This window comes from Phoca vitulina, unplaced genomic scaffold (genome assembly GCF_004348235.1).
Source record: "Phoca vitulina isolate PV1807 unplaced genomic scaffold, GSC_HSeal_1.0 scaffold1, whole genome shotgun sequence".
In the NCBI taxonomy this organism is placed as follows: Eukaryota; Metazoa; Chordata; class Mammalia; order Carnivora; family Phocidae; genus Phoca; species Phoca vitulina.
The window spans coordinates 9,530,388-9,557,576 of NW_022589704.1; the positions used below are offsets into that span (position 1 = coordinate 9,530,388).

Here is a 27,189-nt window from a genome sequence, read left to right on the forward strand (position 1 = left end):
TTTCTTCCTTTTGTTCATCTGTATTTTCTCATTTTTCTACAATATACCTATATTACCAGTGTAATTTTTTTAAATCTAGGAAGGAAGGAGGAAAGGAAGGAAGGAAGAGAGGGAAGGAAGGAGGGAGGGAGGGAGGGAGGAAAAGGGGAACGGAAGGAGCGAGGGAGGGTCGAAAGAAGGAAGGGAAGCCTGCTACCTCCTCATACAAGAGAGGAAGACAGGGTAATAATGGAGTAAGCATGTGGATTCCAGCGATCCCAAAGCTGGGGACTTTCTTGGTTTCTTGAAGCTCATTTTTTTTTCCCTTCTGATTCTGAAAGTACCACTATAACTAGTCTTTCTAGAGGCCTGTTCTTAGACAAGAGAGAGCTCTCTACTCTACAGGGACTAAATACCCAAGATTTGGGGACCACCTTCCTTCCTCAGCGTGAGCATTCCTTCTGGAGCAAGTAGGATGGAACTGTCAGGAACCCTGGGCTCCATGCAGAAGTCAGTAGAACCGAGATTTGACTGGTTGATGGGTCTCTGATTTCAGAATGGATGTAAGGTGAGGGCCATCTTTATGTCAAACTCTAACTATGCAATGTAGAAGAGCCAGGTATATAAGATTGCTCTCCAAAATGGGTTAGTCCAGCATTCCAAAGCCATTAAGGGTTTTAGTGGCTTCTGAATTCCAAGAGCTTCCAATTCAAAGCACTTTTAAAGTCCAAGGGCTTTCCAGAGGGAAAAATACCCTTGTCAAAAGTTTAACTCTAAAGGATAGGTTTGGTGGAGGGACGCCTGGGTGGCTCCGTTGGTTAAGCGTCTGCCTTCGGCTCAGGTCATGCCCACATTGGGTTCCTTCCTCAGTGGGGAGCCTGCTTCTCCCTCTGCTGCTCCCCTTGCTTGTGCTAACTCTCTCTCTCTGACAAATAAATAAATAAAATCTTTTAAAAATATAAATAAATAAATAAATAAATAAATAAATAAATAAATAAAGGTTTCGTGGAGAATGCCCAGCCTACCAGCAGAATAAGAAGAAAAAGCAGTACTTAGTTAATGGAGGGAGAAAAAAAGCCCTTAGTATAATAAAACATCCCTTAATATAATTGGAGATGTTTGTTTGTTTTTAAATGCCAGGAAAACATGCTCAATGAATCCTCAGATGTACTTTATGAAGCCTCTACCAATAAAGTCCTTAAAGTGTAAAAATTATAAAAGGACATACACACCTAGGGATGTAATGCGACAGTTTCAAAGTGTATGGGCATTGGGGTATTTAGAAAAATATTTTTGTTTATTTGTATTTTTTATGTAACCAACATGTATTTCTTTTGAAATAAGAAACAAAAAAGTTAAAACAAAATCCATTCTGAAAAGTAAAATCACTGCCTTCGTGTTGGACTATGTGTCCACCAACCTCCAAGATGGGTCCACAGATTCTCTTCTCCTGGATTTATTTTTCTGTGTTTCCATCCCACACTGAGTTAGGCCTGATCTATGTAACCAATAGGATATTGTATGAATGACATTCCAGTCTTGGTCATAAAAGGCAGTGGGGATTCTGCCTTGCTGCTGCGTCTTGGATCACTCACCCCGGGAGAAGTCAACTGCCATACGCTGACAATGCGGCACCACTTTGGAGAGGTTCACGGGGGGAGAGATTGAAGCCTCCTTCCCGGCTACAACTGCCACTTGTTTGTCATCCATGTATGTGAGTCATCATGAAATTGGAGTCTCCAGATGACTGAGGCTCCATGCAGCACCATACAAGACCCAACTACCGAGCTAAGCTGCTCCCAAATTCCAGACCCACAGAAACCATTTGAATTAATAAACATTTACTAGTGTCTTTTTTTTTTTAAAGATTTTATGTATTTATTTGACAGAGACACAGCAAGAGAGGGATCACAAGCAGGGGGAGAGGGAGAGGGAGAAGCAGGCCTCCCGCCGAGCAGGGAGCCCGATGCGGGGCTCGATCCCAGGACCCTGGGACCATGACCTGAGCCGAAGGCAGACGCTTAACAACTGAGCCACCCAGGCGCCCCAACATTTACTAGTGTTTTAAGCCATTAAATTTCTGGGTAATTTGTTACACAACAATAGACAATAAGGATTTGAGTACTTGCAAGTGTTGTGGTGCCATAATGGAAACCCAAGATGTGGGAGTATCTTTGAAATTGGAAAATGTATGGAAAATTTGAATGAGTTTGAGGAGGGTGCTAAGGGCAAGGCTGAAGAGCTTTCAATAAATAGTATAATAAGTAAATAAATAGCTGTTAATAGAAGCTTGGTGGACTCTCAGGAGGCTTCCCAGGCAAGGGCTTAAAGGAAAGAGAAGAAAATATTATTAAAAACTGGAGGATGGGCGATCCTTGTCAGGTGGTGGCAGAAGCATTATTGTCTACTGAGATATGCCAAGTAAGAAATAGACTTAAGGGGACGTGATTCAGCTACGTAGATTTCCAAGTGAGGTGTTGAACATGCTCTCTGACTTCTTGCTGCTTAAAGTAAAATGTGAGAGCAAAGAGAGAAGTTAAAGAAAATTTCTTAAAAAGCTGCCAGGATTTGCTGGTTTTGGATATTCTCTGCCTCCTCAGATGGCAAACAATGCTAAAATTAAGAAATGGCTCCCAGGCAAAGATCAAATCCGGAACAATCTCAGGAAAACATGGTATGAAGATGAAGCTGAGGGCACAGTTGGAAAATGCTTTGTTAAGAACCATTCAGTCAAATTTTAGAGCTTCCAAGAAGCTGAAGGGTATTGTCACTCAGGAGTCAAGAGCAGAAACCAAGTTAGAGAAGGGCTTATTTCAAAAAGGTGTATAGGTGTGGTTTTGCTTGATGAAGTGAACCCCAAAAAAGTTATAGACAACATATGAAGTTTTTAAGAGAATTCTATAGGTAGAAACACTGCCTGCCAAGTAGAACTGAAAGGGTCAGAGGCGGTGCAAAAGGAAAAAGACTCCAGACCCTCAAACTCCTACAGGCAGGAAATAGGCTGAGAAAACTAAACCTGCAAAGATGGGTTTCCTTTTGTGGACAAGGAGGATGACTCAGGATGGATCCAAGAGTCCAGGAAGTAAAACCAAGAGCCATGAAGAATTAGTACCAGATCTTGAGTTCTCATCAAGAACTGATAACCTCGCGCTTCCGGCGGCAGGGTCTGGAGAAGGGGCGGCAGGCGCCATGTCCGGCCGCGAAGGTGGCAGGAAGAAGCCCCTGAAGCAGCCCAAGAAGCAGGCCAAGGGGATGGACGAGGAAGATAAGGCATTCAAGCAGAAACAGAAAGAGGAGCAGAAGAAACTCAAGGAGCTAAAAGCGAAGGCCGCGGGGAAGGGACCCCTGGGTGGAATTAAGAAATCTGGCAAAAAGTAAGCTGTTCTTTGTGCCCAAGGCAATGATGATCCTTAATTCCATTCCTGTTTAAACATCTGGATTCCCTGTCATAGCATCTGTTGCTACCTATAGCTGGAATGAAGTGTTGTCTTAGATCCTGTTGTACATTTAAGAATAAACTTTTATAAAAAAATAAAATAATCATACAGTAAAAAAAAAAAGAACTGATAATCTCACTGAACTCTACCTCTGAAACTAATAATACACTGTATGTTAATTAATTGAATTTCAATTTAAAAAAAAACCTGATAACCTATGCCTTCCTGGATTTCAGAATTTCTGTGGACCAGTGTATATAGTGGTTGTCTCATGCCTGACCCACCATTACATGTTGGGTAGAGAGGGACAGAAAACTTGTCTAATTCACAGGCTTCAGATACAGAGGAGCAATGCCTGAGGAGCTGCACTTAAGGCATTATGCGCCTGAGGTGCCCCATCTACCTATGGACCTGATCTATGTGATGAGATTTTGAACAACTAAAGATATACTGCAAGAAGAAAGAAATTTACATATGGGACTCCTGGGTGGCTCAGTCGGTTAAGCATCTGCCTTCTGCTCAGGTCATGATCCTAGGGCCCTGGGATGGAGTCTTGAATCGGGCTCCCCGCTCGGCAGGGAGCCTGCCTCTCCCTCTCTTTGCCTCTTCCCCTGCTTGTGCTCTCTCTGGCAAATAAATAAACAAAATCTTAAAAAAGAAAAAAAAGAAACTTACATAGAAGGAAGGAATAGAATTTCAGAAGCAATGATGAAGACAGAAATGGCAGTAAACCCGGGCAAATCTAAACAACTACTACTGTATTAAACATGTTCAAAATAACAAACTGGCAGAGTTGTCAAACAAGGCAAATCAAAACACCATTCCACAATCACAATTTAAGGCAGAGGTTTAGAATGTAAATATTCTAAGGTCCTTGATATTCAAGAGGCAGATAGAAATACTGATAAATATTAGATTTTTATAAGTCAAGTTAAACTAAACTTACTAAAATTTTAAGGGACAGCACAAAGAAAGGAAGGGAGGGAGGGACAGGGGAGGAAGGAAGAGAAAGAGAAAGGAAGAAAAAGAAATATAAGGATAACTTCAAAAATGGTTGCACTATAATCAGTTGGAGATTGGTTCACAGCTGAATGAAACAGAAAACTCATTTTAAGGTGACTTAAACAAATGGGGGTTCATTTTTCCTCAGTTAGTGTGTGGAGATGGGCAGTAAAGGCTGGTGCAGAAGCTCCATTATGTCATTAATGAACCCGGGTCCTTTTAACTTTCTGTTCCACATTCTTAGGATGTGGCTATCACCCTCAGGGTCACTCTAAGATGGTCTCTGTCCCCTAGGCGTCATAATCATGCCAGTTAGAAGACTCTCAGATAAATAACACATAATTCTGCCTATACTACTTTTTAAAAATTTTATTGTGTTATGTTAGTCACCATACAGTACATCATCGGTTTTTGATGTGGTGACCCACGATCCATTGTTTTCGTATAACTCCCAATGCCTATACTATTTATAAGAGACATATTTAAAAGTAATGATATGGAGAAGCAAAAGTAATAGAACGGAGAAACATAGACCAATTCAAACCAAAAGAAAGCTGATACAGTTATATCACCAGACAAAGCATACGTTAAAGTAAAACTCTCCAATGGAGGTAAGGAAGAACCACTAAGGAATAATTCACCGGGATGATTTACTACTTCTAAACTGCTATACCCCTGGGGCCTCTGGATGGCGAAGTCCCTTAAGCCTCCGACTCTTTGTTTTGGCTCAGGTCATGATCTCAGGGTCTCAAGATCAAGTCCACTATCGTATCATTCTCTGAGAGCAGCGAGGAGTCTGCTAAAGTTTCGTCCTCTCGGGCGCCTGGGTGGCTCAGTCGTTAAGCCTCTGCCTTTGGCTCAGGCCAGGGTCCTGGGGTCAAGCCCTGCATCGGGCTCCCTGCTCAGCGGGAAGCCTGCTTCTCCCTCTCCCACTCCCCCTGCTTGTGTTCCCTCTCTCAGTGTCTCTCTGTCAAATAAATAAATAAAATCTTTAAAAAATAAAAAATAATAATAATAAATAAATAAATATAAATAAATAAATAAACTACTATATCCCAAACAAAACACACAGAGCAAACACTGACAGAATTATGAAGAAAAAATGATAACCCTCCACTGCAGTGGGAGATTTTATAACCCTTCTATCAATACTCGTTACATCACACAGAAGTGAAATTATAGAATATTTGAGTAACACTATTAAAAAGAGTTATTAAAAAAAAAGTTATTCAATGGACATTGTTGTAGAAAGACAAAGATCAAATATTAGTGAGTTATGCACCCAAATTAAAAAAAAAATGGTTACCTCCCTCAATTAGAAGAAAATATAAAGATAAGAGCAAATATTAATAAAATAGAAAAGAAACAATGGAGGTGATCAGGGAAACAGAAGGGTTGATTTTTAAAAAGATTAATAAAATATATAAACTTCCAAGAACAAATAAGAAAAAAAGGACAAAAGCATAACTCAGTCCTATAAGAAATAAAAAAAGAATATAACTAACTACAACAGGGACTGACAAAAATTGTTACACTGGGATGCCTGGGTGGCTCAGTCAGTTAAGCGTCTGCCTTCGGCTCAGGTCATGCCCTGCTCAGTGGTGAGTCTGCTTCTCCCTCTGCCCCTCACCTTGCTCGTGTTCTCTCTCTCTCTCAAATAAATAAAATTTTAAAAAAAAAAATTGTTACGCTAACTAACTTACAATTAGACCTATTGGACAATCCTTCAGAAATATAGAACTTACCAGTTCTGACTCAAGAAGAAAAAGAAAACCTGAGAGACTATAACCAGTAAATAAATTGAATCCACTGATCAGATTAAAAAGGAAAACCTCAGGTAAAGCTTCAGATTTACACTGCTTTACACGTGAACTTTATAAACTCTTAGAGAACAGACAAGCCATATTTTATGCAATTTTTTCCAAAAAATAGAAACAGAAGGAAACTCCAAATTAAATTATGAGGCTGCTCAAACTAGCAATGACAGTAGGCAAAAGCAAAGTTGCATGTGAAAAATCAGTTAGGAATGTACATGGCTGGGGCGCCCAGGTGGTGGCTCAGTTGTTAAGCCCCTGCCTTCGGCTCAGGTCATGATCCCAGGGTCCTGGGATCGAGCCCCACATCGGGCTCTCTGCTCGGCGGTAAGCCTGCTTCTCCCTCTCCCACTCCCCCTGCTTGTGTTCCCTCTCTCGCTGTGTCTCTCTCTGTCAAATAAATAAAATCTTAAAAAAAAAAAAAAAAGGAATGTATATGGCACAAATTCTAAATACAATGTTAGGAAATTGAATCAATCAACATATCAAAAACATAGATAAATTGTGACCACTACAGTTAATCCTGAGATAATCCAAGGATGGAATAACTTTGGAAGACTGTTTAATAAAGTTTGCCATATTAACAAATAGGGGGAAAAAATGATCATCTCAAAAATATAGGAAAATTATTTCATAAAATTCTAACACCTATTTATGAATAAAAACTCTTAGAAAATTGATAATAAAAGGGAACTTTTTTAATCTGATTATCTGATATAGGCTAGTTACCAGAATCCTAATAACAGTAGCAATAATAATAACAATAACAAGGCACCTAGCTGTCTCAGTCAGTAGAGCATGTGACTCCAGGTCTCAGGGTCATGAGTTCAAGCCCCATGTTGGGTGTAGAGCTTACTTAATAATAATAATAATAATAACAACAGTAGCCAATATTTGCCAGGTATACCTCTAATATATATGTATACACACACACACACATATAGTGCATATAAATCATATATATAATCATTTGGTTCTCACAATAACTCTATGAGATGGGTACTATTATTATTCCCCTCTTAAAGAGAGAAAGATGGGAAATAGGGTTAAGTGGCTTGCCCAAAGTCACACAGTGAGAACCAGGATTGAACCAAGCAGTATGCTCCACTGTGCCCCTCCTAACCATGATGGTGTATGATCTTTCATGTCAGGCATGATTAGAATGCTCACTCTCATTACCGTTTCTATTCAGCATTGTTTTAGAGATCAAAAAATAAGTAAGTAGGGGTGCCTGGGTGGCTCAGTCGTTAAGCGTCTGCCTTCGGCTCAGGTCATGATCGGGGTCCTGGGATCGAGCCCCGCATTGGACTCCCTGCTCTGCGGGAAGCCTGCTTCTCCCTCCCCCATTCCCCCTGCTTGTGTTCCCTCTCTCGCTGTGTCCCTCTCTGTCAAATAAATAAGTAAAATCTTTAAAAAAAAAAATAAGTAAGTAAAAGACATAAAAATACTTTGGGGTTAGAAAGCAAGGACAAACTGTCAATATTGCAGATGATCTAAATATCAACAGATGAGTCAAGAAATTCTACTGAAAAATGATCAGCATCACTTCTCTATACACCAGCAACAATTCAAAGTGATGACTTAATAGGCATTTGTCTTTTGACCCAGTAATCTCACAAACATATATTGACTAAATAGGAAATGACCCATGCACAAGGTTATTCATTTTGGCATTATTTGTATTACCACAAAATTGCAAAGAACCCAAATTTTCATCACTGCGATTTTCTGGTGCATTCACACAAAGAAATACTATGCACTTCTGAGAAAAAAAAAAAAGAAGGAGGAAGAAGAGGAGTAGGAGGAGGGGGAGGAAGAAGAAGAGGAAGAGGAAGATCTTTAAAGACATGAAGTGATCTCCAGGATCTACTGGTGGAAAAGTAAGCTGTGAACAGTCGGGATAGAACTCTACCATTTGTATAAGGGGTGAGGGAATACAAATATATATATACGAGTTTGTTTATATGGCAGAGAGAATCACTGAAAGGGCACATAACAAATACAAGTGCTTAGCCCAGGGCAAGGGAAGGAAAGGGTGGAGCAGACTGGGATGAAACCAAGCCTCTGAATGTACATTGTTTTACAGTTTTGAATTTGGAAACACGCAACTTTTATATAATCTTAAAATTGAATTTTAATCTTTTTAAATTTTACTCTTTATAACTTAGAGGCACCAGGTGGCTCAGTCGCTTAAGCATTCAACTCTTGATTTCGGCTCAGGTCATGATCTCAGGGTCAGGAGATTGAGCCCTGTGCTGGGCTCTATACTCGGTGCAGAGTCTGCTTGAGATTCTCTCTCTCCCTCTGCCCCTCCCCTGCTCTCTCTCTCTCTCTCTCTCTAAATAAGATCTTAAAAAAAAAAAAAATTAGCATTAAAATTATTTTTTTTACATGATTCTATTCTTAGCTACAAAATAATCATAAAGTACCTGGGAAGAATTTGAGTAAAAAATGTTGAAAGGTCAAATAAAACCTATATGAAGAAAACATTAAGACTTTATTGAAACACATAAAAGAAGACCTAAATTGATGGGGAGATACACCATGCTGATTTTGACCAAAGGATGACAATTCTCACCTCAAAAACCTAGAAATTGAGTCCAATTCCAATTAAAATCTCAACAGGGGGGCACATGGGTGGCTCAGTCTGTTAAGCATCTGCCTTCAGCTCAGGTCATGATCCCAGAGTCCTGGGATCCAGTCCCACATTGGGCTCCTTGCTCCACAGGGAGTCTGCTTCTCCATTTGCCCCTCCTCCCACTCATTCTCTCAATCTCTCTCTCTCTCTCTCTCTCAAATAAATACAATCTTGAAAAAAAAAGATGTTAAGTAAATATGGTGCTCACTTCAGCAGCATGTATAATGAAACTGGGATGATAAAGGGGAAATTAATATGGCCCTGAGAAAGGATGACAACAAAATTAAAACCATTTAGATAACATGATCACATGATATCAGCTAGAAATCAAGAAAAAAAAGTAACCAAAAAATCCCCAACTACCTGGAAATTAAACAAAATCTTTCTAAATAATCTAAGGGTCGAAGAAGAAATCAAAATGGAAATTAAGAGATATTTTAAACTGAATGAGAATAAAGGTACAACTTATCAAAACTAATAAAGCGGGACACCTGGGTGGCTCAGTTGGTTAAGCCTCTGCCTTCAGCTCAGGTCACCACTCCAGGGTCCTGAGATCGAGTCCCACATCGGGCTCCCTGCTCAGTGGGGAGCCTGTTTCTCCCTCTGCCTGCTGCTCCCCCTGCTTGTGCTCTCTCTCTCTAACAAATAAATAAAATCTTAAAAAAAAAAAAAAAGGAATTCTTTAAAAAGAACAAAAAACGAAAACTAGTAAAGCTACACTTAAAGAAAATTTAGGGGGAAAATGAAAACAATGATTTAAGCCTCCATCTCAAGAAGCTAAGAAAAGAACAACAAATCAGACCTAAGGGAAGTAGTAGGAAGGAAATAATAAAAGTAAGAACAGAATCACTATACACCAACAGCAAGACAGAAGAAACAGAAATTAAGGAGTCGATGCCATTTACAATTGCACCCAAAACCATAAGATACCTAGGAATAAATCTAACCAAAGAGGCAAAGGATCTATACTCCAAAAACTACAGAATACTCATGAAAGAAATCAAGGAAGACACAAACAAATGGAAAAACGTTCCATGCTCATGGATTGGAAGAACAAATATTGTGAAGATGTCAATGCTACCTAGAGCAATCTACACATTTAATGCAATCCCTATCAAAATACCATCCACTTTTTTCAAAGAAATGGAACAAATAATCCTAAAATTTGTATGGAACCAGAAAAGACCCCGAATAGCCAGAGGAATGTTGAAAAAGAAAATCCAAGCTGGTGGCATCACAATTCCAGACTTCAAGCTCTATTACAAAGCTGTCATCATCAAGACAGTATGGTACTGGCACAAAAACAGACACATAGATCAATGGAACAGAATAGAGAGCCCAGAAATGGACCCTCAACTCTATGGTCAACTAATCTTTGACAAAGCAGAAAAGAATGTCCAATGGAAAAAAGACAGTCTCTTCAACAAATGGTGTTGGGAAAATTGGACAGCCACATGCAGAAGAATGAAACTGGACCATTTCCTTACACCACACACAAAAATAGACTCAAAATGGATGAAAGACCTAAATGTGAGACAGGAATCCATCAAAATCCTTGAGGAGAACACAGGCAGCAACCTCTTCCACCTCAGCCACAGCAACTTCTTCCTAGAAACATCGCCAAGGCAAGGGAAGCAAGGGCAAAAATGAACTATTAGGACTTCATCAAGATAAAAAGCTTTTGGGGCGCCTGGGTGGCTCAGTCATTAGGCATCTGCCTTTGGCTCAGGTCATGATCCCAGGGTCCTGGGATCGAGCCCCACATCGGGCTCCCTGCTCGGCGGGAGGCCTGCTTCTCCCTCTCCCACTCCCCCTGCTTGTGTTCCCTCTCTCAGTGTCTCTCTCTCTGTCAAATAAATAAATAAAATCTTAAAAAAAAAAAAAGATAAAAAGTTTTTGCACAGCAAAGGAAACAGTCAACAAAACCAAAAGACAACTGGCAGAATGGGAAAAGATATTTGCAAATGACGTATCAGATAAAGGGCTAGTATCCAAAATCTATAAAGAATTTATCAAACTCAGCACCCAAAGAACAAATAATCCAATCAAGAAATAGGCAGAAGACATGAACAGACATTTCTGCAAAGAAGACATCCAAATGGCCAACAGACACATGAAAAAGTGCTCAACATCGCTTGGCATCAGGGAAATCCAAATCAAAACCTCAGTGAGATACCACCTCACACCAGTCAGAATGGCTAAAATGAACAAGTCAGGAAACGACAGATGTTGGCGAGGATGCGGAGAAAGGGGAACCCTCCTACACTGTTGGTGGGAATGCAAGCTGGTGCAGCCACTCTGGAAAGCAGTATGGAGGTTCCTCAGAAAGTTGAAAATAGAGCTACCGTATGACCCAGCAATTGCACTACTGGGTATTTACCCCAAAGATACAAATGTAGTGATCCGAAGGGGTACGTGCACCCCAATGTTTACAGCAGCAATGTCCACAATAGCCAAACTATGGAAAGAGCCTAGATGTCCATCAACAGATGAACGGATAAAGAAGATGTGGTATATATACACAATGGAATATTATGCAGCCATCAAAAAAATGAAATCTTGCCATTTGCAACAACGTGGATAGAACTAGAGGGTATTATGATAAGTGAAATAAGTCAATCAGAGAAAGACAACTATCATATGATCTCACTGATATGAGGAATTTGAGAAACAAGGCAGAGGATCATAGGGGAAAGGGAGGGAAAAATGAAACAAGACGAAACCAGAGAGGGAGAGTCTCTTATAAGAGTCTCTTATGGTTATAAGAGACTCTTAATCTCAGGAAACAAACTGAGGGTTGCTGGAGGGGAGGGGGGTGGGAGGGATGGGGTGGCTGGGTGACGGGCACTGGGGAGGGCATGTGCCGTGGTGAGCGCTGTGAACTGTGTAAGACTCATGAACCACAGACCCGTTTCCCTGAAACAAATAATACATTATCTATTAATAAAAAAAAAATTTTTTTAAAAAGAACAGAAATCAATAATAACAATAAGTAAATAAAAATAGAGAAAATTAACAGAGCTAAAAGGTCTATGAAAAAAATAATAAGATGAATCAACCCCTAGCAAGGGGTCACAAAAAAAAGGGAGAAAGCACAAATTACCATTATCAAGGAAGAAACAAGAGAACAGCATTACGGACACTACAGCCACCAAAAGAAGAGGGTATTCTGGGCAAAGGACACGAACACATTTGATAATTTGGATAAAATGAAGTAAAAGTGACAACTGTTAACATCTTTTGTTAGTATTGGGTATAATATTATCTTCTTTTTTGTAGGTTTAAGATATTTCTGAATTTTAAAACTTTTATATTTGTTTATTTAATTTATCTTATTTTATTTTATTTTCTCTTATTTTATTTATTTGACACAGAGAGAGAGCACAAGCAGGGGGGAGCGGCAGGCAGAGGGAGAGGGACAAGCAGACTCCCCGCTGAGCAAGGAACCCAATGTGGGGCTCGATCCCAGGACCCTGGGATCATGGCCTGAGCCGAAGGCAGCTGCTTAACCGACTGAGCCACCCAGGCGCCCCAAATTTTAAAGCTTTTAAAGAGCAAGGTATAGGACACAATGTATAAGATTCTTTTTTGTTTGTTAACATATTTTGTATAAATGCATAGACCATTTCTGGAAGGATATACAAGAAAACTGTTCATGATGGTTGTCACAGGAACTGGGAACATGGGGCCAGAGGGAGACTTACTTTTTTTCTAAAACCTCTTTAAACTGATTTAATTTTTGTATTTACTATGTGTGTGTATTAATTTTTTTTAATCTCAGAAAATTAGTTAATGAGAAAATGATAAAATACAAGAAGAGTCTTGCTGAGATCTGCCTTCCCTGCTCTGTAGCCCAGAGCCAGGCTCCCACACTTCCTCGAAGTGCTGTCTCCAACATTCTCCCACCCTTCCTTCACCCACAGGTCCCTACCACAGGTGGGCAGAAACTAGAAATCCAGGCTGAAGTCAAGGAGCAGCTGATTCAAGAGGGCAGAGAGAAGGAGGGAAGTAGACTAAGAGGTGGTGGGCAGGCCTAAGAAAATAAAGTCGTAGGTCAAAGGCTGAGATACAGGCTAAGGGAAGAAGGGACCCAGAGAAAATGGATCATGGATCCATGGCATGGGGCTGATGCAGATTTGGGAACAAGGAAAAGCCAGTTGTTTCCCACTCTCATTTTTTTTTTTTTTTTAAGATTTTATTTATTTATTTGACAGAGAGAGACACCGCAAGAGAGGGAACACAAGCAGGGGGAGTGGGAGAGGGAGAAGCAGGCTCCCGGCTAAGCAGGGACACTGATGTGGGGCTCGATTCCAGGACCCTGGGATCATGACCTGAGCCGAAGGCAGACGCTTAACCGACTGAGCCACCCAGGCGCCCCAGTTGTTTCTCACTCTCTTATTTCTCGTGTACCAATATCCCTAGGATCTAGAACTCAGGCCAGTATTTCAAGATTATTAGTATTGATTGGTATTATCAATTTTCCCTTATAGTCCCCCATTTCAAACATGCAGTCCCGTTTTCCTCATAAATCATCTAAATGTCAAGAAAATTTCAATTCTTTGACATCTAAATTATATCACCCATGCTTCCTTTTACAAGCAGTAGCAGAAATAAAAAAACCTTTGTCATTTGGTTCAGAAGATATGGTTGTTGAAGTCATTTGGTTTTATCACAGGGATTTTTGTGGATTGGCCTAAATCCTTAGCCACCACTTATAACTCATTCAAAGATCAAAGCAATCAACTTTAAAGTGGACTTAAGTTGGAAAACAACTTATTTTTAGGTTGGATTCAACCTCAACTCATGAATCAGCACTTTCAACTGAGTTTATATAGGCACAGTTTTGCTTTAAACTCAATTTTAACAAATATTTCCAATAGCTAATTTTCTGGTAATTCCTATTTCTTTAACTTAGGGGAAAAAATCCATAGATGTTTCCTCAGATTTTTAAAGGTCTCAGAGGAAAAAAAAAAATTAAACTTCCTAGACAAGTGGACAAAGAATACAAACAGGCAAATTACAGAAAGGATATAAATGGTAATTAAACATGACAGGATGCTCAACTTACTAGTTATCAGGAAAATGCTAATTAAATATGACACTATTTTCACCATCTGACTGGAAAAGATGAAAAAGAATAGTAATATCTAATTAGTGATGGCAAAGTTGCAAGAAAACCATATCCTGTCGGATGGGATATAATTAATACAGCAGTTTTTTGGAGGGCGGTTTGTGAGGACATTGAAGTGATTGGCATTTTATGTAAATTTTGGATTACTCAAAATTAAAATACGGTGACATCAAAATATTAATGAAGTCTCATTTTATGAAGAAACGTTGAAATAATGTAAATTGCCCAATTTAAAATTCTTTCAAAATAGCATAATCATAAAGGTCAAATAAATTATAGATGGCATTTGCAGTGCATCCGTCCCATGGCCGGGCTACTCAAGCTAGCTAACAGAAATACCATCGCTGGTCAAGTGAGCCTTGAACTACAGATTCAATAATAAAGTAAGATACTTAAAATACTCTATCAAAAATTTATAATGTACATTTCTTTGGTCCTAGTAATTCCATGACTAGGAATCTATGTTACTAATATTCTCACATAAGTGTGCAAAGATAAATATGCCCCAGAATGTGCCCAAAGCCTTCTGAAAATGCCCATCAATGGAGGATTGTATATTTCTACCATGAAACACCACACAGTCTTGGAAAAGGATGAGGTACTTCTTTAGGTATGCTAACAGAAAAAAATGTTCACAATATAGTAAGTGCAAAAACAAATTAAAGAATTAAAGATTCTATTTTTGTAAACAAACATGCACAGTCCCAAACAGAAAGAATTCAAATGCAAAGGAAGCTATTTATAGTGGTTATCTCTGGGGAGTAGAGGTTGGAGGAAGAGAGAGGGAATTTTCACTTTAAAAATTTTAAAAACTATACTAGCTAGTTTGTAGGTGTTAGGCAAATTCTAAGCACTTCATTCAATTACTCTTCCTAAGGACCCTATGAGCTAAATGCTGTTATTATTCCCATTATCAACAGTTGAGGAAACATATCCAAAGAGACAAAATTAGGGCCTCCTGGTTGGCTCAGTCGGTGGAGCATGTGGCTCTTGATCTCGAGGTTGTGAGTTCAAGCCCCACATTGGGTGTAGAGATTACTTAAAAAAAAAACAGGCTAAATCATTTGCCCAAGGTCACATACGTAGTGCATTTGAAGCCAAGATTTGAATAGAAATAATCTGTATTAAGCAACACTCAACTGCCTGCTAATAGTTTCCCATGTATGTAAGTATGAATGGCTTTTTAAATAAACATATGAATTTTGTCTTTTAAAAATACAAATCTACAGGCACCTGGCTGGTTCAGTCAGTGGAGTGCCTGACTCTTGATCTCTGGGTTGTGACTTTCAGCCCCATGTTGGGTATAGAGAATACTTAAAAAAAAAAAAAAAAAAAAAAAGCAAATCTGGGGGGAAAAATTCAGCCACGTTTTTGATTTTGACACCTATCGCTGTGGTAGGCAGGATAATGCCCCTGCCAAAGATGCCCTATATCTAATCTCCAGAGTATGTGACCTTACATAGGAAAAGGGCCTTTGCAGGTGTGATTAAAGATCTTGAAATAGGGAGATGATCAGATTAACTGGGTGGGCCCAATGTAATCACAAGGGTCCTTGGGAAGGAAAGGAGGAGGCAAGAGGGGCAGAGTCAGAGAAGATGTGACCACAGAAACCGTATCAGAGCAAGAAAGGTTGGACATGCCATCATCACGGGTTTGGAAGATGGAGGAAGAGGCCAGAAGCCAAGGGATGCAGGCTCCTCTAGAAGCTGGAAGGGGCAAGGAAACAGAGTCTCCCCTAGAGCATCCAGAACGAAGGCAGTCCTACCCACATCTTGAATTTAGCAAGATGAGACTTCTGAACTCCAGAAATATAAGACAATAGGCAAGGCACTGATCTATGCAGCTTTACAATTACTATAAATAATAAAAGTACCTATTTATTCATGACAACAGAAAAAAAAAAGAAATGTAAGACCATAAATTGTTATTATTTAAGCTGCTACATTTGTGGTAGTTTGTTACAGGAGCATTAGGAAACCACTACAATCATTAATTACTAATGTAGTAATGATACACTCTGTTTCTAAGATTACAGGGATTCCCCTACATGGAAAGTTTGTATTTTGCTATGGGCTGAACTATGCCCTCCCGACCTCCCCCAAATCCATATGCTGAAGTCCTAAACCCCAGAACCTCTAAGTGTGACTGCACTGGGAGAAAGGACCTTTATATATTTATTTTTGAAGGCAGGCCCCACGCCCAATGTGGGGCTTGAACTCATGAACCTGAGATCAAGAGTCACATGCTCTACCAACAGAGCCAGCCAGGCCCCCCATGGAGAAAGGACCTTTAAAGGGGTGATTAGGTTAAATTGGTCATATGGGTGGGCGCTAATCCATTCTGACTGGTATTCTTTTTTTTTTTTTTAAAGATTTTATTTATTTATTTGAGAGAGAATGAAAGAGAGAGAGAACATTAGAGGGGGAAGGGTCAGAGGGAGAAGCAGACTCCCTGCTGAACAGGGAGCCCGATGCGGGACTCGATCCATCATGACCTGAGCCGAAGGCAGTTGCCCAACCAACTGAGCCACCCAGGTGCCCTCTGACTGGTATTCTTAGAAGAGGAGGAAATTTGGACACCTGGAGAGACACCAGAGGACAGGTCCTGTGAGGACAGAGTGGGGTGGCCATCTGCAAGCCAAGGGGAGAGGCCTCAAAAGAAACCAACCTTGTCAGCACCTTGAACCTGAACGAGCCTCCAGTACTGTGAGAAGGTCCGTTCCCGGTGTTTCAGTCGTCCCGTCTGTAGTGTTCTGTTATGGCAGACCTAGCACACTCATGCAGATTTATATGATGTATTCCTCTAGAGCTGCTTATAACTACCCTAAGTATAAAAATACTAGGAAGTTCTAGAATTTACTCCCTGTGCTCTTATATGAATTTAGAGCCATGAAAATATAATTTGAGTACAGTGATTTTATTTGTTATTTTAAACAATATTCCTGCATCAGAAAATGTATTTTCATTCATTTTAACAAACATACTAAGTGCCTACCAGGTATCTGATCTTGAAAATGGAAGGATTAATAAGAAGTGGTCCCTGTGTTTGAAAAACCATCTTCAAAGTATCAGTCTGGTAGTGTGACCAGACTTGGTGTAAGGTTTTTTCCCCCTCTGGAATAAACCATTGATCAGAAACCTGAACTCTGTTAGGACCAGACTTATAATTTAGAAGGATCTGTTTTAGAATTTACCTTGTCCCACTCCCTAAGAGTTCTCTCAAATAATTCATAAAACTATTTACGGAGCTATGTACCAGGCATTGCTCTAGGTGGGTGCCAAAGACCCATTGGTAAGCAAAGCAAAGTCATTACCATAATGGAGCTTACATTCTAGCGATGGAGACAGACAATAAGTGAACAAATAACATAGACTATATCATGTGGTGAATGGGAGATCCGGTCTTCCAGGGTAAGGAAGGAGGGGGTGATTTTTTTATATGATGGTCAGAGAAACACTCTCTAATAAGGCAGTTTCAGCAGAGACCTGAATGAAAAGCAAATCATGGGGACATCTGGGAAAATACATTCTTAACAAAGGGAATAGCAAGTGCAAAGGCCCTGAGGTGGGAGCATGCTTGGTTTGTTCAAGAAACACCAAGGAGGCCAGTCTGCCTGAAGTAGAGTAGGCAAGAGGGGAAAGTGGCTGAAGATCACTACAAGACTTGGATTTTTACTCTACGTGAGATAGGAAGCCAGTGAAGGGCTTAAAGCAAGCAATGTGACCTGATATATGTCTTGAAGGGCTGATTCTGGCTACTGTGATGAGAACACACTATTGTGGGGCAAGGGCAGAAAAAGTGAGACCAGTTAGAAGGCTAATTCAATAATCTGGTGAGAGGTTGTTGTTGGTTGGACCAGAGTTGGAACTGGTGAGAAGCGTTCTGTATTAGTTATCTACTGTTGCATAACAAATGATCCCCAAATTTACTAGCTTAAAACAACAAACATTTATTGTCTCACACAGTTTCTGAGGTTCAGGAATGTGGGAGTGGGTGGTTCTGGCTCAGAGTCTGTCTCTCCTGAGGTTCAGTAAAGATGTTATGTGGGTCTGCATCATCTGAGGCCTTGACAGAGGCTCTAGGGCCCACATTCAAGAAAGCTCATGCATATGGCGGCCTATGGAAGGCCTCAGTTCCTCATCACACAGGCCTCTCCACAGGACTGCCTCGAGGCACAGCAGTGGCTTCCCCCAGAGCAAGTGATGAGAGAAAGGGGGAAAGGAGAAAAGTCAGACGTCATAGTGTCATTTATAACCTTACCTCAAAAGTAACACACCATCACTCCTGCCAGATTGCACTGGTCACACACTGACCGAGTACAGTGTGGGAGGGGATTACACAAGAGCGTGAATGTTGGGAGGTGGGCATCTTTAGGAACCATCTTGGAGGCTGCGAACCACCGTTCAGATTCTGGTTTTGTTGATGGATTATATCTAGCGTGTTCGAGAAAGAAAGGGAGCAAGGCTATCTGTGGGATTTAGGCCGTTTTTTTTGTTTTGTTTTGTTTTTTTTGCAGGAGGGAAGATCAGGAGCTATTTTTGGACATGCTGCATTTGAGAGCCTATTAGAAATAACTCAAGTGGAGATGTCAAGGGAACAGCCAGATAAATATCTGAGTGTGGGGTTTCTGGGGAGATGGGCCAGCTGAAGATATCAATTTGGGACTGCAGTGTATGGTGGCATTTAAAGCCGGAGCCCGGATCCAATCCCCCAGGAGTCAAGCACAGACAGACAAGAGAACAGGCACTAGAGATAACCCCTGGCCCCCAACATTTAGATTTGGAGAGAAGAGGAGGAGCCAGCAAGGAAGCCCAGAAGGAGCCAGTGAGGCAGGAGGAGAACCAAGAGCTCGGTGCTCCTGGAAGCCAGGGGAAGAAAATGTCCCCTCCAAGTTCAGTGCTGCTGAGAGGTCAAGGAAACAAGAGTAACACAGTTCCGGTCCTCTGCCAGGACTGCCACCAAGGGTGACCCAGATTCTAGAGACCTACCGCCAGTGTGCACCATATGAGTAGGAGAGGACCTTCAGATGAGAAAAACTTTGGGGGGATCTTGGGAATACGATAAGGAGGAATGGGACAAAATCAAGCCCAGTCAAACATCAATACTTAACAACAGCAAATAGTGATTACGAGTTGATTATGTATTATGTGCGGCGCTAAATACTGTTCATGTGTCAGGGCACTGAATGCCCAAGCGACCACGTGGAATAACGGTTTTTTCCCCCAGGTATGAGGAGGAAGTGGGCTCACAGAGGGAGTCAGGGTCGGCCTGTGGTCACACACAGCTGGGGAGAGGCAGCAGGGATTCAAATCCTGGCCACTGACCCCTGAGTCCCTCTCTCGGCCCAGGGCACCCCTGCTCTGCTGTAGAGACGCCTTCTGAGGGATCCCTTAAGGACCAAGGAGGAGAAGGGGGCCAAACAATATCGTTGTCTGGAGTTTTCTCCTCTGCCAGAGACCTGGATGCTGTAGGAAATCTAGAAAGTGAAACACAGGAGCGTTTGAACTTGCCAGGTGATTTAATTCAGTATATCAGTGCTACTCCTGGCTAGAGGCCACCAGCCAGTCCTGAGACTGCAGCTCTCACACTGCAATTTTATTTTTATTTTCCTTTATTTTATTTTTTAAAGATTTTATTTGTTTATGTGAGAGAGAGCAAGAGTGAAAGAGAGCACGGCGGGGGCACCTGGGTGGCTCAGTTGGTTAAGCGACTGCCTTCGGCTCAGGTCATGATCCTGGAGTCCCGGGATCAAGTCCCACATTGGGCTCCCTGCTCAGCGGGGAGTCTGCTTCTCCCTCTGACCCTCCCCCCCTCTAATGCTCTCTCTCTCTCTCTCATTCTCTCTCTCAAATAAATAAATAAAATCTTAAAAAAAAGAGAGAGAGAGCACAGGAGGAGAGGGAGAAGCAGACTCCCTGCTGAGCAGAGAGCCCCACGCCGGGCTCGATCCCAGGACTCAGAGATTATGACCTGAACGGAAGGTAGACGCTTAAATGACTGAGCCACCCAGGCGCCCCTCAAACTACAGTTTTAAAAAGTCCCACTTTATTGCCTATTTTCCCAGGATCAGGACTCCCACAAGTGTTATCCCCAAGCCACTGTTGCCCCACCCCCACCCCTATATCCTAGGAGGGGGCAGGGGTGTGGGAGGTGTCTGGGGCAAGCAAGAAACTGTACTCAGAACACAAGCAAGGCCAATGTTCCTTGCCAGGTTTTGTGGAAGTCAATTAGAAAATCACATGGTCTGTCAATGAATATTTATCACTTAGACATAAGCTTTGTGGTAGTTACCACAATGCTTAGAAAGTAAAATGGATCCTGACATGAAAATGAAATGTGTTATATAGCAGTTTACTTTATTTTTAAGATTTTATTTGTAAGTAATCTCAATACCCAACGTGATATAGAGTCACCCCAAGATCAAGAGTCACCCACTCCACTGACTGAGCCAACCAGGCTCCCCTACAGCAGTTTACTTCGTAACTGTGCAGAAACATGTCTATTTTACAATTAAATAAGTAAGGAGTGCCTGGACTGATTTTTATTCAATGAAAAGTGGACAGTCTTTCCCCAACATGGTTGTTTTTAAACCAGTAACGCATTTTATAAGTACTTGCTATAAAGAGGTTAACGAAATAAGATGCATGCAATATCAGGAATTGAAGGCAATCAATCTAGACTTCCAACTGTTTAAGGAAGCACAACCAAACCAAACCTACTCTCTGCCTTAAAAAAACTATTACATGCTATAATTTAAACAACAGAATGTCTTTTAAGAGTGTTGATTATCAAAGATCCACCCAGAATGTGTCTTTGAGAATAAGATTAAGGTACTTGATTTTTCCACTCTCAGTGCTTAGTCCTGGCAATGTCCGTAATTAGCTGTGGAACCCTGGAAAGTCACATCCATCCTGAACCTCACTTGTGAAATGGGGATAATATTGGTTATTTCAGAAGGATATTGTAACAATAAAATGAGAACGCATATATAAAAGTATTTGATATTAACTCCTAATAAAATAAAAATTTCTAACATAGCTTCTAGTTTTCAATTTTTATACTCAAGGTAAATAATTATTAAGGAGTTTAGTTAAAGAAAATCCTTTTAAGAGACACATACTGAAGTAGTTTAGCATGAAGCAATGTAACAACTGAGATTTGCTTCCAACTAATCCAGTGGGAACAGTGGCTTGGTGTAGAGATTTTGGCCACATTTTGAGTCTCATTGAAGCCAGGTGATAGGTACATGGGAGTTTGTTAAAAACCATTGTTTGCTTTTTATTCTTTTTTAATTTTATTTATTTATTTATTAAAGATTTTATTTATTTATTTGACAGAGAGAGACACAGTGAGAGAGGGAACACAAGCGGGGGAGTGGGAGAGGGAGAAGCAGGCTCCCCGCAGAGCAGGGAGCCCAATGTGGGGCTCGATCCCAGGACCCTGGGACCATGACCTGAGCCGAAGGCAGATGCTTAACAACTGAGCCACCCAGGCATCACTTATTTTTTATTTTTAAAGATTTTATTTATTTATTTGTCAGAGAGAGAGAGCACAAGCTGGGGGAGCAGCAGGCAGAGGGAGAAGCGGGCCCCCCCCACGGCAGCTACTTCACCGACGGAGTCACCCAGGCACCCCTGCTTTTTATTTGAAATTTTGATATTGTGAAAGCAAAAAGCACAGGGGAGACTGGAGGGCAATTTGTATTTAGCCCATGTACTACCTGATTAAGGCTACTTCTGAGCAAACCTTGATATTAAAAAGAAATGGGGGCGCCTGGGTGGCTCAGTCAGTTGAGCATCTGCCTTCGGCTCAGGTCATGATCCCAGGGTCCTGGGATCGAGCCCCGGGTCAGGCTCCTTGCTCAGCGGGGAGCCTGCTTCTCCTCCCTCTGCCTGCCACTCCCCCTGCTTGTGCTCTCTCTCTCTCTCTGACAAATGAACAAATAAAATCTTTTAAAAAAAAATAGAAAAAGAAAAGGTAGCAATTTTGCCCAAATGCATGAGAGTTCACGGATTTGAGAATTTGATTATGTTTTCAAATAACCTTTTAATTTATTTTTAACTAAAGGAAAGTCATTTTAATTAAATGTTATAAGAAAAAATTAAATTTATGCAATTTAAGATTATTAATGGAATCGACACATCAACCTGGAATCTTAAACACTTGGAGATCTTTCCCAAGAGAAATTTTGGGATATGTTAACAATTTTCTGTCTTGAAGTACATAATAACATATCAATATTTCAAATGATGATATGCTGGATATTTCTGCGACAAAATCTATCACTAATTAAAGGGAACTGAGCAGTAAGTACATAACGTGCTCCCTTCCTTACCTTGAAGATGGGAGTTCTCTAGGAACTCTTCATGAGACTCTTTGGCTTCTCCAGGTTTTGTTGATCGATACTCACTCCTCAGAGAGATCTTCCACCATCTAAAGATTACCTGTGATTGAATAGAAGGGGATAGGAATTAAAACTGAGTCCAATACCAACAGCTACAGTTTGGTCTGGGATTTTGGAAAGATCACTGCAGTAGGCACATAAGGCTATGCGTCCAACATCATATGTAACGTTGCAATCTGGTGTCACATCACATTAGAAATGAGGTCTGTGCATCAGTGAACATTCTCCTCAGAGATTAGGGTCACAAAACCAAAGTGCTGGAAGGAATCTTAAAAATCTATCAAGTCAATTGATGTTAAAATCACGCAGACCCAAATGGCTATCTGTCTCTTGAGGGTCTCTGAGCATAGGCATTCTCTAACTCGCTCCACTCTCTGCCTTCGTTCCTGCCTACAGGGCAGACACGATGCGTGGATACTTTCCTCACAGAGAAAGACAGTTACATGGCCAGCACCAGGGAAAGCACCATTATGCTTTGTCTGATGCATGTAAGTGTCATTACACAGGACACTTCTTGGTCATGGATCTGCCGCTAGTCCGTTTGACTTCTGTGAGCCCGTTGGTTTATCAGGAGCAAACCTCATTTCCATGGTTATGGACTGCATGTAAGTTCTATGTTGATTTCACAGCAGTGTCAACTCCTGGCCCGGCTGAGGAGCCCCCTGAAGCTTATCCAATTTATCTCACGCTCTTCAACCTGTCATGGAACTGGGTAGTTAACTGAGATGACAAAGCCTCCACCAACTTGACAAGCAAACCAGATTCTTTCCACACTGAGATGAGGGCTACAGGGGAAGAGATGGGTAAGGGGACAGTGCAGAGAAACTGGTTGGCTTCCATTCTCGCTAGCATCACCTTGTAAGGTTACAATTATGGTCAGGAAGGCTCGGCCCAAGGCAACATTGTTAAGCAAGTGAAACTTGCTGTGGGCCCTCCCCTTGTTTACAGTTTCCTCTCCCCCGTCCCCACCCACCCATCGCTCCCTGGGGTCCTCACAGGTCCTGGGTATGCCTTTTTGGGCCACTGCCCTGTTACCTACCAGCTCTTTGCCCCTGTCCCTAGACCCTTCTTTTTTTTTTTTTTTTTAAGATTATTTATTTATTTATTTATTTATTTATTTATTTATTTGACAGAGAAAGCACAAGCAGGCGGAGTAGCAGGGAAAGGGAGAGGGAGAAGCAGGCTTCCCGCTGAGCAGGGAGCCCGTCTCAGGGCTCGATCCCAGGATCCCGGGATCATGACCAGAGCCGAAGGCAGACGCTTAACCAACTGAGACACCCAGGCACCCCCTAGGCCCTTCTTGGTGTTGTTCTGGAACCCCTCCCCCACAGGCTTTGAACTGCCAGACCACCTCATGGTTCCTCACTCCTTTCTCCCTGCTTGCAGGCCTGGGCTTCAGCCAGCGTTCCTCTCCTTGTAGAGATGCCTCCCTGTGTCCTGTCGTCTCCTGAGGCCCTTCTCCCACCCTTCTCCCCTTCCCTGATATCCGAAAGATAACTGAACTCTCAGGGCCGTGGAGACTTTTTATACCATCCTACCTAGCACCCTACCCAACAGAAGGTAGGTCCCTTAAAGGGTTACTTTTCATATAGGTTTTGTGCTGATCGCTATAGAATATGTAAGTTACAAAACCCTAAAGTCTCAAAATTGTGGTAGCTGATTCCTTTCAGCAAATCCGTTAACCTGCCACTTTTGATTTTCCTGAGCAGGAGCCTCACCAAAATTGTCCTCTCAAACATCTTTCTACCCCATCTCCACAGAGGTGAGGGCATTTTAGTCCCTAGGACTGCCATAACAAAAGACTAAGGGCTGAAACAACAGAATCTATTTATTCACAGTTCTGGAAGCTGGAAGTTCAAGATCAAGCTGTCGACAGGTTTGGTGTCCAGGAGGCCTCTCTCCTGGGCTGGCAGATGGCCACCTTCTCAATGAAGCCTCTCACATGGCTTTTCCTCTGTGCGTGTGCACCCCTGATGTCTGTCTCTTCTTATAAGGACACTGGTCATATTGAATTAGGGCCCCACCTTTATGACCTCATTTAACCTTAATGACCTATTCAAAGCCCCTATCTCCAAATATAGTCACCCTGGGGGCTAGTGCTTCGACATAGGAATCTTAGGGGGACACAATTTAGTCCCTAGCAGAATTATCTGTTACTGTATCTATATGATACACAGGGGCATCAGTAGAAAGAGCACGAATTCTGGAGAGAGGCAGAACTTTGCTATTTAATCGCTCTATACTTCAATTTCCCTTTTTCTTCCCTTTCTATTAGACATCATTGAAATTAACATTAAATATGATAAATATTTCTTTTCTATTGAATAAAGATGCCAGGCAATCTGAATCTAATGCTATGTTCTTTATATCACATGATCTAGAACTTTTAGAACTAATTGGAAAGTCAGAAATAATTTAGTCCGCCTCTTACAACTCATACAGAAGAGCAAAAAGTTTCCAAGAGGTTAAGTTAGAAGTGGTGGGTTATCTCTCGCTACGACCAAACCGCCGGAGGTATGTTACAATGAAAGCAAGTCTTGGGTTGAATTCTGCCCCAAGTAAGGCACAGCAAGCAGGCACCACAAGAGTCCATACTACATTTCTGGAAGCTCAACGGAGTCCCCTCCTCGCCGTGCACTTGGGCACACTGCGGGAACCTTCACTGGAAAGTTTCTCTCTGGGGCAGGTGCGCCTATATTACAATGACATAATCAGCTACTCTTCTAGCCAGATCAAGCCACAAAATCCTCGGGCTGGTGGAGGATTCCGGAACAAACGGAGTTCTAGACAGGGCACTACTCCAGCAATGTTGTTACCGAGCTGATTTCTTACGTTGTTCAAAAAAAGTCAGAGGGATGTACACAACTGTCGAATCACGATACTGATACCGTATTCCTGAAACTAATATAACACTGTGCACTAACGATACTGCAATTAAAATAAAATAAAATAAATTTTTAAAAAGGCAGAGAAACACATCTACAATCTTACTTGTCTCATATCTTGCACGTTACTCGTTTCATCAGTGAAAAATTATTTCCGACATTCATTAGACTAATTAATTAACCCTCCGGTACTGATTTAGTAGGCAATATTTGAAGTGCTTGCAATAGTGGCCTCTAGAGGAAGGATCCTCAGGGCAAAGACTCAAGATAACTTGCACACAGATAAGCATCCTACTGGCTCTCTGAGGTATTTAAAGTAAATTACTGAGAATATAACACTTGCCTAAGGAAAGATGACTGGTTAGAACCGGAACCCAAGCCTCCTTACTTCTAACTCATAGACACAGGGCTTGTTCTGAGGCACAAAGCTTTCTTCAAGTATGACTTTTATGTTACAGGTCAGCAGATCCCCTCTACAGAGCAGAGCGCAGAAGTCAGGATCACTACTTAGCCTCGTCAAGACGCAATTATGCTCCATATACTAAATAAAATAGAAAATTATATTAGATATTCTCTACCACCTACTGTCTCTCAGAGTGGTAAAGTTGTGTTTTTGTGTTTTTGGTTTTTTTTTTAAGTGACAAAGCCTAGTATTGGTAAGGACAAGGAAAAATAAAAGCCCTTAATAATCACTGAGAAGGGCGTGCATTGGTTTGGCAATACTCATCAAAAACCTTAAGTTCGTTCCTACTTTTTGATCCAAACATTCTACTTGTTAAGAATTTATCCTCAGGAATTTATTAGAAATGCTTATAACATGAAGGATAGTTGAAAGACAGGCAGGCAGGGAAAAGCCCCCCCCCACAAGAGGAAACCACCCTTAAAAGGATTTTACACCACCCCGGAAGGAGCCCTCTACCCTTTCCCACATGATAGGTAGATGACAAAAACCTGATTGGATGACTGGCACACAGAGGGTTAATCAGATTAAAACAGCCTACAACAAAGAGCGCATAAAAACCCCTAGATCTTGGGGCACCTGGGTGGCTCAGTCGGTGAAGCATCTGCCTTCAGCTCAGGTCATGATCCCAGGGTCCTGGGCTCGAGCCCCACATTGGGTTCCTTGCTCAGCAGGGAGCGCGCTTCTCCCTCTCCCTCTGCAGCTCCCCTTGCTTGTGCTCACACTCGCTCCCTCTCTGTCAAATAAATAAATAAAATCATTAAACAAAAACAAAAATACCTAGATCTAAATGCCAAATCGGCAACCCTCTCAGGTCCCCTCCCTCTTCAGGAGTTTTGTACTATCGCTCAATAAACTTTACTATCACTCAATAAGCTTTGCTTTGCTGCCGACCACTGTTCGTCTGTCTGGTCTACCTCTTCATTCTTCTAAGCAGCATGACCAAAAACCGTGGGCAGTAAAGGAGAAGAAATCCTGTAACATTTTGATATAAGAATGTCATAGGTTAATTATGACAATGAAAAATCAGAACTGACCTAAGGGTTTGAAAGTTGGGACTAATTAAATAATTATGGCACATTTAGATGATGGAATACTTTGCAGCCAATAAAAGAATATGTGAAAAAATAACATAGAACAATGTTAATGATCATTTGTGAAAAGGCTCAAAAGTATATACACCACTAATCCAAATATTGAAAGGAAAATATATATGCATAGGGAAGGAGCATCAGTGCAGCAGTAAATACAATTGTTTCACATGACAGAAATAGCTTGAAGGAAGCTGAGCTAAGAGGTATCCCCCAAATATTTGTGAAGTGGTTGCAACTATTCTGGTATTATCTCATCTTAAATCAAGTCATATATTCATATATAGTTATTCATATATAGTTATTGTTACATATTTATCTCTATTTTGAAAACCTTGAAGTCTATAA

At 41.2% G+C, this 27,189-nt stretch overlaps 2 protein-coding genes across 6 annotated transcripts in view; one reads left to right on the forward strand and one right to left on the reverse strand.

Moving 5' to 3' along the window:
* Window positions 1-27,189, reverse strand: part of FBXO36 (F-box protein 36) — a 128,512-nt gene that overhangs the window by 52,304 nt on the left and 49,019 nt on the right. For 4 of the 5 annotated variants that reach the window (XR_004298867.1, XR_004298866.1, XR_004298865.1 and 1 more), the window contains exon 1: window positions 22,337-22,421. Coding sequence is in view for 1 of the 5 variants with exons in the window: in XM_032400518.1 (XP_032256409.1) it covers window positions 22,337-22,445 (109 nt within the window). In the remaining 4 variants the exon portion in view is untranslated. Of the gene's footprint in view, window positions 1-22,336; window positions 22,446-27,189 lie in introns of those variants that run through there. The other variant, XM_032400518.1, reaches the window with a different exon arrangement.
* On the forward strand, window positions 2,345-3,530 carry LOC116630041 (translation machinery-associated protein 7-like). Its single transcript, XM_032400542.1, has one exon. The coding sequence runs from the start codon at window positions 3,004-3,006 to the stop codon at window positions 3,355-3,357; it is 354 nt and encodes a 117-aa protein (XP_032256433.1). The 5' UTR covers window positions 2,345-3,003; the 3' UTR covers window positions 3,358-3,530.